The sequence below is a fragment of the Xiphias gladius genome, chromosome 23 (genome assembly GCF_016859285.1).
Source record: "Xiphias gladius isolate SHS-SW01 ecotype Sanya breed wild chromosome 23, ASM1685928v1, whole genome shotgun sequence".
NCBI classification, from domain to species: domain Eukaryota; kingdom Metazoa; phylum Chordata; class Actinopteri; order Istiophoriformes; family Xiphiidae; genus Xiphias; species Xiphias gladius.
The window spans coordinates 22,614,522-22,632,097 of NC_053422.1; the positions used below are offsets into that span (position 1 = coordinate 22,614,522).

The following is a 17,576-nucleotide window of genomic DNA, read 5'->3' on the forward strand; positions in this document are numbered from 1 at the left end:
TGGCTATACATAGAGGAAGAGACATCCCCCCGCTAGAAAATGGGGTAATGCCTCGGTGAGGGGGTGCATTCTAATAGAATAACGAGGGAAGACCCCTGATTATGGCGTATCGTGTTGGGTACCCCCCCCCACCCCAACCCCAGCCCCCACCCCTTCCCCTCCATCACCATCTCCCTCCCCTAAAAGGTTCAGAGGCACATGCATGGTGACTCGCCAACCAAGTAGGCTTCTTTTATTATAAGGTGCGTGAATAATACACAGGAATGGACTCAAAACTGAAAAAGAAAACGTGCGAATGAGAGACACTGGTGCAGAGACAGGGATGCAAAAAGATAAAAAAAAACGATGAGTTAGAGCAGCATTACTGGCACAGAGGTAGCTCTCACTGGCCGTGCAGGATTTGGCATGCCTACATTTGATCACCCGGTCGGCGGGACTTGCGTTGCAGTCGGACATCCTGGAGTCGGGACGGGAACGGAGCCGTGGGGGGTGGGGGGGGGTGGGGGCTCTCTCTTCTGTCAAGGGCCGAGATTGCGATGTCGGGTCCTCCGGCAGGCGTCGAGAAGAAGCGCAGTTGCTCGGTGCTTTTCTTGCTGCAGTAGTGGCATCACTCGGTGGAGTCTCCGTGCTCTCTCGGACGGGGGAAGCCTGATGCTGCGCCTGCGGTGACTTTGGGGGAGGATAGGCGGATACCTAGCTGCTGCTGTTGTGGCATGCTTGGGTCCCGAATTTGTTTTTTTTTTTTTGAGAGAGAGAGAGAGAGAGGGAGAGAGAGAAAGAGAGGGGGGGCGGGGGGCGGTGGTGGAGTAGGGGAGGTGGGGGTAGACTCTGGAGGTAAGAGGGCGAAGAGACGCCTCGGAGAGACATGAGACGCGCAGGCTCTACCTCTCCAGGACGCCTCTGCAGGCGGTGCTTTGCAGTTGGCAACACCCCGGAATGGCGCAAGAAGGAACTCCCACGCAGAGTCACGCACACGCGGGAATTCACACACACACACACACACACACACACACACACACACACACACACACACACACACACACACACACACACACACACACTCAGACTCATACTGCCATCCTGTGGAGGCATTGATTACAGGGCCTTCCCCCTTTACAACAACTCTCTGGAGTGTGTGTTTGTGCGTGGGTGCGTGCACGTGTGTGTGTGTAGCTGTACAGTAGGCTATCTGACAGAAGATCACGTGGGTCTAAAGGATAGTGTTTTCTTTTTATAAATTACAACCTGGAGTAAAAACAAAGGCTGAAGGCCATACAGCAGTTGATGAAACGTCTCTTGGGTGTACTGGACAGAATAATGATCTATGTGACAGAATGGGCACAAAATACGCTTTATACATAGCCTAATGTTAATAACAACGTTGTTTTAAAAAGAACACACAAAATGTTAACAAGACTATGTCCACTGAGCGCACTGTGAGGTATCATTGCTCAGTACACCAGAAAACAAAACTGTTGGATGGATAGGCACTGGGAAAAAACATGAGAACTCTGGCCCGGAGGTGGCCCTACAGAAGAGGACGTGCCGTTACCTCTGAGGGTCTCTGAGCAGAGGTCACTTAGTCAGGCTCAGTTCAGACTTAGCTCAACTGACATCAGCCTAAACCACAAATTATACCTTCTCTATCTGCATCACTGCAATGTAAATTTTGTCATCTGCATTTGTCTGTTTTGGAGGGTATCTGGCCTTTAAGCTGCCCTTTGTCAGGCCCAGTTTAACTTACGCTCATCTCTGCTTTGAGCCATTGACGATTCCTGACATTTGCAACTGCTAATGAACCTGGGCAATCAGAATCATTTGAAATATGAAAATTTTAAATGAAACAAATAAAGTGTTTTTGTCTTTTGCCATTAAACTCAAGGGTACAGCGGACACTCAGAGGAATTTGGTCAATAACTAACTAAATAAGTTACTTGTCATAAACTGAAGTATATCTAACCACTTATTAAGTACTGGACCACTCAAACGGAATAGTCAAGGGGCTCACCAAAGCCTCACCATCAACCATCAATCATCCTATAAAACTTCAACAGTTCCCTTTTTGAGAGCACTGTGTGTGTTTCTTCATCTCTCCGTCCATCCCTCACCATCAAAAACAGACATTTATTTCTTTGAATGATTATTATTTTTCATGCAGTTGTACTTTTAACCCAACATAGGACCAAACATAGTTCGGCTTGTCAAGCTATTGTTTTATGAAGTTAAACTGAATTCAAGTTTTAGTTCATCATTGCCAAAATCAAACAATGCTAGAAATCATTATTACTATTGGCTTTTTTTTCCACAGCATACATTTTGATAAGTCGCAGCAGGAAAAGAACAGGGTAATCATACATTAATTTAGGGTATATTCCAGTTGTATGTGTCTGTTCCATGGTCCAGCTGTTGTGCATCCTGTATCACTGACATTACTTCCTGATACACCTGTATGGAACAGACCCATCATTAGTGACATTACGTAGATATTCCCTCTTATGACAGGTCTAATTAATCAGGAACAAAAGGTTTTAGGTACATGGATTATATATATTATTGTTAAATTGTTCAAATATGTGAAAATGGTTAAGTCGTGGTAGCTAGACTGCCCTTTGAATAGCACATGTACTGTATGCTGTGGAAATGTTCTCTTAATGTACCTAAAACAGTCTTTACTATATAAAGTACATAGATAAAGTCTGTGTAGGGAACTTCTCAGTTTAAAATCCCTGATATCTGAATTTGCTTTATCCTACTACTATTACTCATACTATTGGTACTAATACTACCATTACAAGAACTACTAATAATATGTAGTATCTTAATATAGGCAAATAAAATATCAAATACTGTAAAAACACAAAATGCCAGCCTGGAGTGCAAAATATAAATTGAGTCTAGATAAAGGTTGGTAAGGAAGATGTGACGATCTCCGGACAAGACTTTTAAAAATCTAAAAGTTTCATATCAGTTCTTTATTTAATCAGTAGCCAGTGCTGAGACAGTTTTAACTCCAAAGCCTGACTGTTAATGTATCATGACATTTCTCACAATTTTGGCATTTTGTTTTTTGTATCATCCGACTTTGGCACAGATAGAATAAGAACAATTATGAAAACGATGAAAACGTTGTTACAGCCTTACATCTTATGTCGCCTCCTTTGCTGTTGAAGAGAGATAAAGCATACTGTATGTATAGCCTATTAGTATACAGTAAGCCTGCTGCATATAAACAGTGACAATGCCACACTGCAAGTCTAAAAAACCATTGCAATTAAAGTTGTATCTCCTATCAAAATAGCTAACTTATCACTTTGTGAAGAGCAGTAATATATTTTGGACTTTCTCAAAATTTATAGATGGTAGTTGTGTGGATAAAAACTAACATTCTTGATCGATGGTTTACTTAGCTTCCTACTAAAAGTGGCTTAATCATTCACTTTAATATTTAGGAAATAGATTATTCTTGTATGTCTTTTTATTTGACAGATGTGCACTTGATGGTGTAATGGAAATTATCACAAGTGTTTTTCTCACCGAATTAACATTCAGATTTGTATTTAGTATTGGTATAATCTGAAAGTACTATGTTTGTGAGTTTGGGGAGAAGAAACTCTTATTGCGTATCTCTCCGTACACCACTGGAGGTAGGACGGGTGTCAGGAAAAGCTGCCGGTGAGCAGACCATGGTCGTCGGCGTAGCGCACAGGGTGTTTGCAGAGATATGTTTGCTTTCCATAACTGTAATTTAACAAAAGTAGTCCCTTCAAACCCTCGGGGAGATGCGCTGATGTTAAAGGAGGGCGAGGCTGGAGGTTGACAAACAGTTTTCAGTTACTACGATCGGCCCACCTTTTAACGTGCACATTACACCTTTACACGAAACAGTACTCTGGCCATCCCTTGGCTCTACGTATCACCTGCAAGTGAAAAAACAGATAATTTTATGCCACACGAACATAACACCCGACGGCCTACACCCAAAGAAGAATTCAGAAAATACTACTTTAACATATTCAAAAAGTACAAATAAGATGCACTATAAGTCATCTCACACACTAGCGAGAGTTACTGTACGTCTCGGTTACACACTTAATCACTGCACTTCCTCCAAACACCCCACAAATGAAACCTGCGCCCTGGATCTCGCGATTACAGTCATTGCAATCATATTACTCCGCGCTGAGCAAATCCCGAGTGTAGTCCATCTGTATCAACCCCCCTAAATTTTCAGTATATCTTTAAGTATAGCCGAAGGACCGGGACACTTGGAACCAAAACCATTCCGCTGTCAGTGAATACGTAAATAACACTAACCGTGGTTGTAAACCATTTTAAGAAAGGTACCCAGGAGTTTGCCGCTTGCAAAATAAGCGCTTGGTAGACATTTTGGCTCCGTCCGGGCGATGTAAACACAGCCGTGCGGTTGCATGGACGGAGCCACAATGATGCCAGTTGCAGCACTACGTCGCCAGCGCGCACTGTGAGCTCTGTACGTGCGCATGGCGGAGGGCTTTCTATCGGTAGCGCACTGAGAGATGCGTTCCAACAATAGGACTTCCGGTTTTAACGGCAGGCTTTCAGAATGAGAGTTTAACATTTTAAACGGTTTCAAAGTGCAGTAAAGCAATTTTGTATTTAGTCGCTATACACACTATATTAATTACAAATAATTTGTTGGTCTCAAGTGAGGAAATAAAAATGCTATAATAAATCGAGACAATTAGGCGATTGGTCAATCAACGGATAATTAATCATCAACTATTTACATAAGTGCTTCAACGTTTAAATAATTTTTCAAGCAAGTCCCAAACATTCTCCGGCCCGTCTTCTCGGATGCAAGGATCTACTGCTCTCCTTTGTTTTATATCGTTGCGAACTGAGTATGATAAAACCAGCAATTCTCCTTGGGTTCATAAAATATATAATGATTGGCATTTTTCATTGTTTCTCACATTTTGTAGATCAAATTATTAATTGAGAGAATAAGACTCATATTAACAGATAATTAAAACAAAACAAAACATTACTTGCAGCCCGTTAACGTGCATGTTTCTTACAGGAGACTGCACAATATTAGTAAGTGAGAGCAGCGTTTTAAAGCAGTATATAGAGACTGTACAATCTTCTGTGGTTGTTAATGCACATGACAACCAAAGAGGCATTGTACAGTGTGACTAAGTTTAAAAGCCTGCATTTTTTTCTTAAACCGGTGCAGTTTATCTTATAATGTGAAAGTAGCGACAAGTAGGATTTTTTTTTTTTTTTTTTTTTTTTTACATATAATTTGTGCAGTTTTGTGTAAAATGATTTTTTTTTTTGTTGATCTAGATGAATGTGATGATGCTTTTATTGTGAAGACTTGGGTTCGGAAGTGTTGTGGTTGTTGCTGCTGGCAGAACACAGGCCGCAGTGATTTGGTAGCCGCTGCAGTAGGAGGAAGGACCACGGTTCTACCCCTTCTATCTTTCAGTTTCGCCTCGAAATTCTATCGGTGGTTTCTTCTTGTAGTGATTAGTAAATTGAGTATACAGCAACGGTGTTCTATGATAACTAAGTCGTAGTATTACGAACGGACAGTGATATCAATCGCCATTTTAATCGCACGTTTTCCCTGACAGAAGCGCTAGCACAACAATGGCTCTGAAAAGAATTCACAAGGTAAGGAAGTGAACGACGAGGCCCAGGATTTCGCAGTTTCGTTAGGGATTTACCTCCAAGGTTGCTCATCTGATGTTTTTCTGATGAGTTTAGTATGCTGTGAATAATTTAAAAATACTGGCTAAATAACTCAGGCTAGAATTCGACTGCCAACTAACGGTCTGAATAGCGAGTGACGACAGTGAGAGCAGCAATGCGCTGCTTTTCTGTGTTCACCAGTGCTGCTGCAAATGGTCCAACTCAGCCATCGACTTACAACTAACCGTTAGGTTAGCTGTTCTTGGTTATGTCACATGGGTTTACCGTCGATATATTTAATGCTGACCATAATGAAGTGTTTGCGCTAGCTATGACTGTTACTAGTTAATGGTATTAGTGGCGTGTTAGCTGTTTCTGGCTAACACTATCTGTCCCGGTGGCTGGCTAACTCGGATAGCTAAAATGATCCCCTGATCGAGCTAGCTAACTACATTAACACTATTTTCAAAGTAAAGTAACGATAGTTTCCTTTGGTAAATGTCTGATGCTATCGACTTTCTCCATAGTAGTTCCCCTATATGTTAGTCCAGGCAGCTAACATTATTTATCACAGTGACTTAAGCTTGCTTAACTCGCTCCTTGATTTGACAGATAAGTTATCCAGCTAGCGTTACCGCTAACGTTAGCTTGATTTAAGAGGACACTCGCGCTAGTTTTATTAAACAATTTTCGGTTTTTTTTCTCTTCTTTCCACTTGAATTTTGGAATTTTGGAATATGTTATGGATTTAAGTAGAATTATAACAGCCCAGAGAAACGACTGGATGTAACCTAAGATAGCATATATCTATTGTCTGTTTTTTGCAATATATTGATTTCGTAATGTACACACACTACGTATTTTAAGTAGTAATAATAGATAGGGCGTGTTATTGTTTGTATTTGACATCATTTATGTTTTTTTGTACTCGACAAACGCTAGCGATAATGTTAGCAGTGTGCCGCTGTGGTAAAAACAGGCCCCACGCGTTGTTCGCCTTTGATGTCATGTTGCTGACAGCAGGCGAGCAGCAGGTCCTCAGTAAAAGTTGCCGTTTGTTTGAGTTAGATTAATGTGTCTTGTCTTCTTGTTTGTTATTCCTCCAGTAACGTTAGCCCATGCCACGGTGTGGCTGAACAGCCAGCATAATGTTGCTCTCACTTAACATCCTGTGCTGTTGTCGATCCTGAGCAGCTAGCATTTACGCTAAGCTAACATTTGCACCACAACGTTACACTGGGTTAGACAAAACTAGCTTACAGCCCGTTTACCAAACTGTTTTGTTTATAGTAAAACCTGTCATATCGTCGTGATTTCGGTTTGGCTGTCACATGTACTACCTACTGTACCTGGAGAAATGCTATTACATAATAGCGGTCACTCCAGTTGTCAGTAGTGTTGGTAGCTACAGTAGTGTATTGTTATGTCAGTAGGAAATTCTTTTTAAGCTGTTACTGTTGCGGTGAGACTTTGTAGCAATTACAGTGTTATCTGCTTGAGGACCTGTTTACAGTCAGTTACACAAAATCCTCATAATAGGCATGTTAAGTAGTATCTAAAAAAAATAATCCTATTATTAGGTGTTAGTCTCTGATTATTAATAACTTTTGGCAGGAATTTCTTTGGTGGGATGTTTTTTTGTTTTTTTTATTCCCAGATAAGACTTTTGCCTTTTTATCTAAGTTGTTGTTTAGGGAAATATTTCAAATACTGCATCATACTGCAGGACCTGATCAACTTAATTGTCGTTTGTTTGTCTCAGGAGTTGAACGACTTGGCACGGGACCCACCAGCCCAGTGTTCTGCAGGACCAGTAGGAGATGACAGTAAGTTAACATCAAAACCAACACTGTTCAGGTAGCCGTGTGTAACTGGGGCTCAAAATTGAATGATAGTCCAAAAAAAATTCCTAGTTACCATCGCTTATGTAATAAACAACTTAACCCCAGAAGTATTTATTGGTAAATAGGACAGAAAAATGAATGTTTTAACCTAATTACAGACTGTGTAGATTCCTTCAGCTGTTAGCTAGGTATGAATTGTCTCAAGCTCTGGTTTCTCAGGTTTTATGTGTTTTTTAGTTTGGATGTAGAAAATTGTCCACACTGTTTTTATTATATCAACCTATAACTCAAATACATACAATGTTTTCAAGCCTAGGACTTGTAATTTGGCAAGGAAAATACAAACATCAGTGAAGGTTTTGACTTTTGATGTTTGGAGTCCAGTGCATTTTACTAACTTAGGAACTCTTATTTTTTCTTTTTAGCAGATCCAGGAAATGCCTAGACTGCCTCTTGTGAATATACTGGTCATTGTAAAGCTATAACCTTCCCAATTCTATTGCTAGATCTAAGTTTCACTTTTGCTTTGAGGGCAAGTATAAGGGGAAGGTTTAGTGGGAAAGTATTTTATTCTTTTGCAATGTAAAAGTAAATTGTCACTGTGATTTTAATTCATTACTGATTTCAATTTTCTTTTAACCCTGTAGTGACTGAATCAAAAATAAAACCTATAAAGCATGAATGAACTCAGTTATTATGTTAATTTAAGTACATGACATTAAATAAACACACATTCTGTAAATTTTCATTGGAAACAAATATTTTTATTTTAAATATTGTCAGTAAAAACGAGACAAAGATGAAGTTTTTCTGACTAGTGACAACTGCTACTGTTACCAACTGTTATGTAATACTACAATTAATACATTTACCACATTTATATAATCTTTACATAATTTTAATACCATCCAAATGGGGGAAATGTTTAAAAATGACAGATTAGCTTCTATATTTGTCAGCATATTTTAATAGATGATCCTCTGAAAGTTAAAAAAAAAAAGCTAAAAAATTAACAGCATGAATGTGGTTACGCCATATAGTTCAAATATAGAAACATATAAAATTGCTGTATTTTATTTTTAGTTACTAAAAATTAGAATATTGTTCTCTAATTACTATCAACTGTATTTTAGCAGTATAACTGCTGGGTGTGTGCAGCCTGTGAAGTCTGCAGTCTCACTTTGAGAATGTCTGATGCTAGCAGCAGTTCAAAGCCTTTTAACATCCCAGCCACCTGTATGTCTAAGCAGCTTTTAAATCTCTTTGTCTACCACAAACAAGTCAAAGCAGATGGTAAATTCAGTCAAAACCATTGCCTTAGTTTCAAGTCAGCTGTTTTAGAAAACAACTTGACCTTCAGCGATGGACATTTACTTATCAGGTTAGCTGGTACATTTGTATACTCACAGCCAAATTTCAGTCGTTTGACGTGTTGTGGTCGTGCTTTGTACATGCAGGGTAATAGAGTATCTAAATAACTGCATGATGGCCCCTTTAATTTGACATTTTTCCAGCAGCTACCTCACTATAAACACACTAGCCACATGCAGTAGAAACTTGATGACACCAATTGTCGCATTTGATTAAGATTATTTACCACTCTCACATTGTGAGATGGAAAGTGTGTGATGTGTAAGTTTATATCATTGTTTAATAATTATTAAGCTACATTGGATTTGACTAGTAATTTTCCATGGGGTAAAAAGGACACTATCTCAGTTAAGGTTATGATGTGGTGGACACGGTGTCATGAGCACCTGTACAATCTAATGCAGTTCAGTACAACAGCCTTAAGATAAGTACAATCTTTGGGAATTTTACAATGATCATTTTTGTTGAGACTCTGTCAGAGAGGTCTTGGTTCCACAATCGTGTGTTGTTGGTGATTGCATTACATTGAAAGGTGCATCTCTATTATATACCTCCCAAACCCCCACCCCACCCAACTTCACCTCTCCGCCCATCTGCCAGCACAGTTATCTATTACAGGACTTGACAACGCTTTAGGCCAAAGAATAAAAATGCTACAGCATTAGTGAATTTTAATAATAAAGTGTAATGCACAGACAAAGAGAGATTTCCATCTATCTTATATCATTTTATCCTCTCACCATTTTATTTATCACCTCCTTTTCGATAAAAACACAAATAAACCATTTGCATAGCGGTAACAGTGTTTGCAATTCTTAAACTTATTTGTGAATATGATGCTCAGTGTTTTTTTTGTTTGTTTGTTTGTTTGTTTTTTGTTTTTTTAATTTTATTTTTCAATTTACATTGGTGGATATTTTTAAGACTAGTTCTGCTCTGGTAATCCAAAAGAAACCATCAATGAACTGATGTTTATACTGCCAGGTGCATAACTGTTGTTTGGTGTTTTTTACTGTTCACTTTTACTGTCTGTGAGTAACCCAAATGTGAACCTTTGTATTGACTGTGTCCACTGTTCGTACTGAGAGACAGGTTTTTTTCTGTCTGAAGAAAGGCAACTTGCTGCTATTAACATATTAGAATCGAAGGTAACACAGACGTGTTAATGCTCATCTAATGTTAGGGCATAGTTTTGATTCTGACATGTTGAAATAACCAGGTGAATCATACACAGTATTGCCAATTTGCTAATACAGTGGCAGAAGTTCTTTCCTCCATAAAAAGTGCTGCAATTATGGACCACTGATTATTTTTATGTGTATCATTTAATTCACATAAAAACAACTTTGTATTTGTTAGTGTGGAATTGAGTGGTTGAACTAACTGTAGCTAGCCATAGAAAGAACCCTCTACAAAATGTGAAGTTTTTCATAACAATGACTAGTGTTGAAACAGATAATATTTAACTTGCCAGCCTGTGTTGCCAGTAGTAGCTTGTTCCAGTGACATCAACTAACTGCAGACAGCATGTAGCGAACAAACTCAGCTGGCTTGATTGTTATTCCAATGCATGGCACACAAAGAAGAAATCCTGGTGGTGAACAAAATGTACAAATGTCAGATTTACATACGCATTGATTTTTTAACCATAGGTTTATGGACTTATTAATGTAATGGAACGATGATAATACATACTGGTAGTCTAAAAAGGTTGACTTAAACTTACTGTACTGAGGAACAGTAATGCTACAGCTTCCAGTAAAGAGGTGGGCTGATGCTTATCATGACAGTAACACCTTGTTTTCAAAAGGGACCAATACTTAAACCATTATCTCATGTTTGAGGTTTGTGACATATGAAGGTAGGAACACTTACTGTACATATTGATGCACCATCAGGGCATCTCATGTTGAACTTAACTAAGAAAATTGACACATTTCTTAAAACAAACATTGATTCACAAATCTTGGTGTGGGTTTATTTAGTCTATTCTTCTTGAAAAGGTGAATCACAGATAATTCTTATCTTTGTAATTCCTTTTTTTTCCTTTGATTTTTTTAAAAATTTGTTTGATGCATTCTTTGAGTACAAATGCTGTATGTTCTATATATTAATGAATAATGCAAGAAATCACAAATAACATTTGTCAAAGTTGACAGTAAATCAGTGGTGCTTAAGAAGTACTTTTAACTTTAGTTTGATGAGTTCTAAGTTCTAAATAAGACCCTTGTGTTCACAGTAGGTCACATTTGAACAATAGATTTCACCTTTGGGCAAAAAATACGCTTGACTTACCTTGTGGGGATGTAGCACTTACTTGTAGCTTGTCACTTTTCTATATTTCAATATTACCAACAAATGTTTAACCATATGGGTGCTATTAGCCTCCATGCTTGAAATCAGTTTGGTAAAATGTGTGGGTATATCTGAAGAGTTTTTCATTAATGCCATTAAAACATTTCACATGAAAACAATCAAAGCGAGCATGAATCTTGTAGAATGTGTTCAGGGTTTAGATCATTTCAGTGTATAGGCATCAATAAGAGGAGTTAGTAGTGTCAGAGCTAAAACAATTTTCAGAAATGTGATGGTTTAGAACTTGTATAAAATGGGAACCAGTTCTTAATCACCGTCTTTACTCTTTATTTGTGAAGAATCAGTAGCAGCAACATTGTTCCGTTCATGTCACATCCTGTCATCCAACATCAAATAAACCACTCACCTATAAAATACAAGAAAGTGTGTCTTGCAACCCACAATTATTGTGGTTGACTTTTTATTGTAACATTTGTCATCAGACCTTAACAGGATGCTTGAATTTATGTATGTTTAAATGCTCCCTAATCGAATTCTGTTTTACGTTGGTGTAATTTGTTTTTCTCTTTGCATTGTCATTACACCTCATGTCAGGATAGCAGTTTCCTCTTAAGCAGTACTTTTGATATTATTCATATAAATGGCATTTCTGTATGTAAATGTGAGTTTACTGCAATTATTTGACCCAATTCAATTTAAAAACCTGTTTCTGAGAATATTTGTCCTGAGTTGCAGTTGATGTAAGAGCTACTCAGCTGAAAAAATAAACACACACTTCATGTGGCATTATTTATTTTAATGCTTCTCAGCCATACAATGTGTTCTTAATGTTTCATAACCAGTTTCTCTGGTTTTTGTTTCAGTGTTTCACTGGCAAGCCACAATAATGGGACCTGTAAGTATTTACTCGGTTACAGCCTTATCACACTGCTTTTGTTTTTCATGGGAATTAACAATCACTTAACTGTTCTGTCAGTATTTTTACTCCTCTAAGACCTGGCCTTGCTCTTCAAACAATGCTTAAACAATACTGCATCTGACAGGGCTAATGTAAACTGAACTTACTGCTTACTGCTACATCAATTTTGGTTACAGATATGGTCAGCTTTTAGTCAGCCAACATTTTCTTGAGTGACAGCAGCCCTAGTATTTAATTTTATATTCCATTTTGTATGCATTGATTTATCATAAACATAATTCGGCCACTAATGAGATGAATGGGTTTCTTTCTCCGTGCTTTAGAATGACAGTCCTTACCAGAGCGGGGTTTTCTTCTTGACCATACACTTCCCCACAGACTACCCCTTCAAACCGCCAAAGGTAAGCTAGCCATAGCCACGCACAAACATACAAAATAGCAGCATACCAAAAAAATTAACAGTGAGGCGCACAGAGTTCTTGTCGTCTGCTAAAACATGCCACGACTTTATATCATATCAGTTTCCTGTTGTTCCTCTCTTCTGTCCCTCTTTCTCACCCCTTCCACCTACATTTCTTTTCTCTCGGTTTTAAGGTTGCATTTACCACAAGAATCTACCACCCAAATATCAACAGCAACGGCAGCATTTGTCTTGACATCCTGCGATCACAGTGGTCTCCGGCTCTCACCATCTCCAAAGGTAGGCTGTTTCTGACTGGCCTTCAGACCCTGAAGCAGACCAAAGCACATGTGGTTGCTGATAAAACGCAGATGCTACTGCCTTTATAAACAGCGTGTTACGAATGACGGCAAAGGGGGAAGCATGTCGGTTTCCCTTTAAATGAAAATGCTTCCCACAAATAATACATTGCCACTTTTCTTTCGCAGAGGTCCTTGTATTAGACAGGAGTACTGTCTCTGTAAATGTCAGATTTAGTTCTTTTCATCAGTGATAGGTTAGTACTGGACAAGCTGCTAAATTGTGGTTCTCATGCACAAGATTTTTTTTCTAAAATCCCTATTACATGTATTATCAGTGTATAACAGTTGCATAGCCATGACAAATACTGTACCTATCTTTAATCTGAGGGTCCCCAGAAGGAAAATGACAGAAATTCTGAAAATGTGTTTTTATTTGTGAATACTGATTGGTTGACTCTCAACCTTTCCCCTGTCAATTCCAGTCCTCCTGTCCATCTGCTCTCTGCTCTGCGACCCAAACCCGGATGACCCCTTAGTACCCGAGATCGCCCGCATCTACAAGACGGACAGGGAAAAGTAAGTGTCGGCTTCATGTTTTATGCATCATTTGGGTGTAGTATGATTTGTTTCCACACCTCATGCCTCTTTTCAAGATAAAACATAATGCGGCGGGTTACCTGCCTTTATTTATTTACTACTTACTTATAATCTACAACCAAAAGCAATCATATGTCAAGCCGCCTCTGGCCTGGGTGGAACTGTGCGAAAGTCTGTTAGTGTTAGAAACTGGCTGTTGACAAGCAGAAGCTCCATCTTGTCAGTAATTATTTATTTTCAAAGGATTGCCACTGGTACGATGCAGACTGTGCAGAAATTACGAGGAATGTAACAAATTTTGCAGCAATTTAGCAAAATTGTTGTAGTTTGGGTCTTCGTATGTCCTCAGAACACAGTTGAGACTGATGTATGATGGTCACCTTTGTTTTTCAATTAAACAATGAACAAAATACAGCCGGAGAACCAAAGGAGCGTTGTTGGGTTGCAGGATTTACATGTACTGGAAGGACAAATTAAATTATGTGAACTGGCTTTACTAATATACCAGTCACTGATTGCTTACTTTTCAAAGGTAATAGCCTCTTAAAATTTTCATAACATTTCTTTGTTTTTCCCCTAAATTTAGTAATGTGTCCATCTGACCTTCATAATTCCAGTTTCCCTCCCCTGCCTGCTGCTCCAAATGGACACAGGGTGACTTGAGAGATCAAGTAATGTTACAAATACACATTTTTCGATCTTTCAGAAAAATTTGTAACCAGGAGATTACGCTACAATCCGGCATCACTATTCCATCAGGTCTTATGAAAGTAATGCAACAGCAGTGTGCAATTCAAAGGCTATAAAAAAAGAAGTATCTCATACATTATAGTTGTCAGCTGGTGTTTTCCTTCGTTCTGTGCAGTATCTGTTATCTGTCTACTTTAGTGACAGGCTTCCAGCCCACACTGATAAGTCAGGTATTTTCTGCCATCTGTTTTCTTTTGATACCCATAGAAAATCACAATAATATAATGAACCCTCAGGAAAATTAATTATCAGAAAATATGGTATGTCTTTTCTCCTATAGAGATGCTGTATTTACGTACTTCATACTTCATAATATCGGGTTAGGTGTGGCATCCAAAATGGTTTTTAAAGCAATGAATTTCTTTTACTGTCTCATCCACTCCTGCTACTTCTCAAATACAGTAGATGTCCAATGATTTTCTGCTCCTGTGACATGATGACCAGAAATGAGTGAAATCCAAACCAGTATTAGATGTTTTGCTTATTTATGTCATTTGGTATCCTGTGGTACAAAGTATCATGCTCCAACAACCTTAATAAACATAACCAGTACAGTGGGGAATGGCTGTCATTTTGGTTTTGCCATAGTTGTGCTGAAACAGCACAGTTCTTCCTGTCACTGATTGGCCAGCAGCAGGGATTTCTGGCAGTTGCTCCAGTGGCAAGAGGATATAAAAAATAACTTGCTGAAATATTGGTACAAAATGGCAGAGCTGTGTGCTCCTGTAGAGCCCCAGCCAGCTGGTCTCTCGGCTGCTGCTGTCAGGGTACCCTAACCCTAAACCTTATGAAGTACACATGTAAAGTAATGGAGGTGACGGTGTTTCAGCTTTTCTACACATTTTTTTTTGTAAATTATGTTACAAAATCCTAATACATTGGTCTTTAGAAGGCAAAACAACGAATAATTCCCTTTCTGTCTTTCTCTCTCTCTGCTTGTCCACAGGTACAATAAAATAGCTCGGGAATGGACACAAAAGTATGCAATGTAGTGTTGGAGTAGAATCATGGCCAACCACCTCTACGACATAAGGTTAGGGGAGCTTCAGACGTAAAGAGAAAACAAACAAAAAACCATACAAACAAATGAAAAGTTTAAAACAAGATCTTGTTGGTTTCCATTGGAGTGCTTTCTTTGAGCCACGCCTCCCCTTCACCAGAGTACCTGTAAAACTCCCTCTGCCCCAACTCCCCACATTCTCTCTCTCTCTCTCCCCTCCTTCCTCTCTCTGTTTGGCTCTGCCTCCCTCACCTCCCCTCCCACCTCTCAGCTCACCTGCCCACCCTCAAGTGTACATAGTGTGTCAACTTGCAATGGTAACACCCATCTCTCCCTACTCCTTTTTCACCATCTCCCTCCCTTGTGACCTCTGACCCCATCTCCTGACTTATGTATTCCGTTACATTTTGTCAACATGCAGGTTGGTCTTTTGTGCCCCCCCCCCCTTCATTAAGGCCTGCATCCTCAACCTTCTACCCTATACGTTATTCACTAAAAGCATTCCTTTGAGCATCTGTAAAACTTTGAGGGGACCTTTTTCCTTTATTTCCCTTTTTTTCTTTTTTTTTTTTCTTTTTCTTTTAGGGGGGAGGGGGACAATAATATGGAGGGATTTTTACACTCTGCACCCTGTCTTGTTTTGTTGTCCTTAATTCCCACCTGTCGAGGTGACAATTCAAGAATGCAGTTTTCGCACGTGAGTCGAAGGGCACTCTGTATTTTATACAATAAATACTTAAGAGAAATCATTGCAGGCTATGTAAAATGGCTTATTTTGGTCTTCTGATGGATTCTATAAAAGGACTTGAATTAACCCCCCCCCCCCAAAAAAAAAATATCTTACCCAAGTTGACCCGTTTGTACACACACATAGACACACATGCACGCACAAGTGTAACCCCATGTCACCCCCACCACTACCGCCACATTTTCTTTATTCACAAAGTGGAGGTTCTGGACCAGGTATTTAAGCAATTTATTTTTCTTAGTCTAACCTGTGTTTTTACTCCCCACCCCCATAACTCTTTAGGTTGCCCCCCCCCCGCCCCCTTTTTTTTTTTTTTTTTTTTTTTTCTTTTTTTTTTTGTTGCTATTGTTTAAATTAGAAGCTAACATCTTAAATGGCTATGGGACTGGCTTGGGCTCTGGGTGCGAGGAGAACCCACTCTTCTTGCACAAAACCTCTGTATATTGAATTACCTGAGAGGCTCGTTGAGCTTTGTGTGTTGATTAAACTGTGTAATAAAAACCCATGACTCCTGTGTAGACTCATTCTCAGGCCCTTTTAAAGGACATACAGAGGTAAGAAGGGGACATGTGAAGCCAGGTCACATTCATGACCCAGTTCTACAGAAATTTGACAGGATGAGTAATACCTGCCATCCTCACATGGTATCACTGTTGTTTGATCAATTACATCTCTATTCATAAATTCTTTGTAGATATTGGGGAATATCTGATTAATAAATAAAACTTCACTGAAACTTAAAAGGGTTTTTAAACTTTTCAGATTATGTTTTCAAGTGTGTGGGAGATGTAGTTCAACATGTTTACAGCTGCCAGTGTTTCTCCTTTGAATGTAAAACTAAACTTAAAATATGCGTGTAAAAGAATACAATCACTGAAGAATTTAATTCATTGCATTACTATATTGTTGTTATAAGCCTTACCTCCAGTCATTGCATTTATTAATCCACTGAGATGGTGTGTGTGTAATTTATCATCTTTAATCTTCGTGATAGTAGGGCTTTTTGTCGCCCTCTGGTGGTGCTTTTATGTAAAGAAATTTGGAGTGCATTAAATGTCCATTTAAGGCCTTTCTGTGTTCATGCATCCACAATTAATGCTAAAGAGGCACACCGAGTTTTTTCATGTTAGTACAAGCTTATCAAATTCAATCTAGAAAGGATTGTTGTGGCTCGTTAATGCATTTACTTGGCTGAAATACATTCTCGGAAGGGAAATGGGACTCACCAAAGCTCGCAGAGATCAAGATGATTCTCCTCCGTTGGAAACCCTTGGCCCCACCCGGTGTACCTCAGTGTGTGATATGTCATTTAACAACTTAATTGACAAGTGTTCAACAGTAGTTTACAGCTGTAAATTTAAATATAAGTCATTCGTATCGCTATACTCATTAATGGGACATGTACTTTGTTTGACACAATTATCCCACCTCTAGGCCTGCTGATAGTCTGTGAAGTGTGTTTGAAAGCTCCGGAAAAGGCCGGTAAACTGAACTTGACATGAGCTTACTTTTTCAATCTACCCACGGTCAACAATTAACTTTCGAATCGTTTACTCGACTTCGCGTTGGCAGGAGGCCATCACAAACGTTATCGTTAAACCCTTGTATCTTAAATATCATTGGATAGAAATTTCGCTGATCAAACCAAGGCAT

At 39.0% G+C, this 17,576-nt stretch overlaps 1 protein-coding gene across 1 annotated transcript; it reads left to right on the forward strand.

Moving 5' to 3' along the window:
• Window positions 1-5,379: 5,379 nt before the first annotated feature.
• On the forward strand, window positions 5,380-16,223 carry ube2d2 (ubiquitin-conjugating enzyme E2D 2 (UBC4/5 homolog, yeast)). The gene is made up of 7 exons (XM_040119781.1): window positions 5,380-5,658; window positions 7,439-7,502; window positions 12,071-12,102; window positions 12,450-12,527; window positions 12,721-12,826; window positions 13,311-13,404; window positions 15,122-16,223. Exons 1-7 carry the CDS (start codon window positions 5,635-5,637, stop codon window positions 15,165-15,167), a joined length of 444 nt encoding a protein of 147 aa, XP_039975715.1. The 5' UTR covers window positions 5,380-5,634; the 3' UTR covers window positions 15,168-16,223.
• Window positions 16,224-17,576: the final 1,353 nt, after the last annotated feature.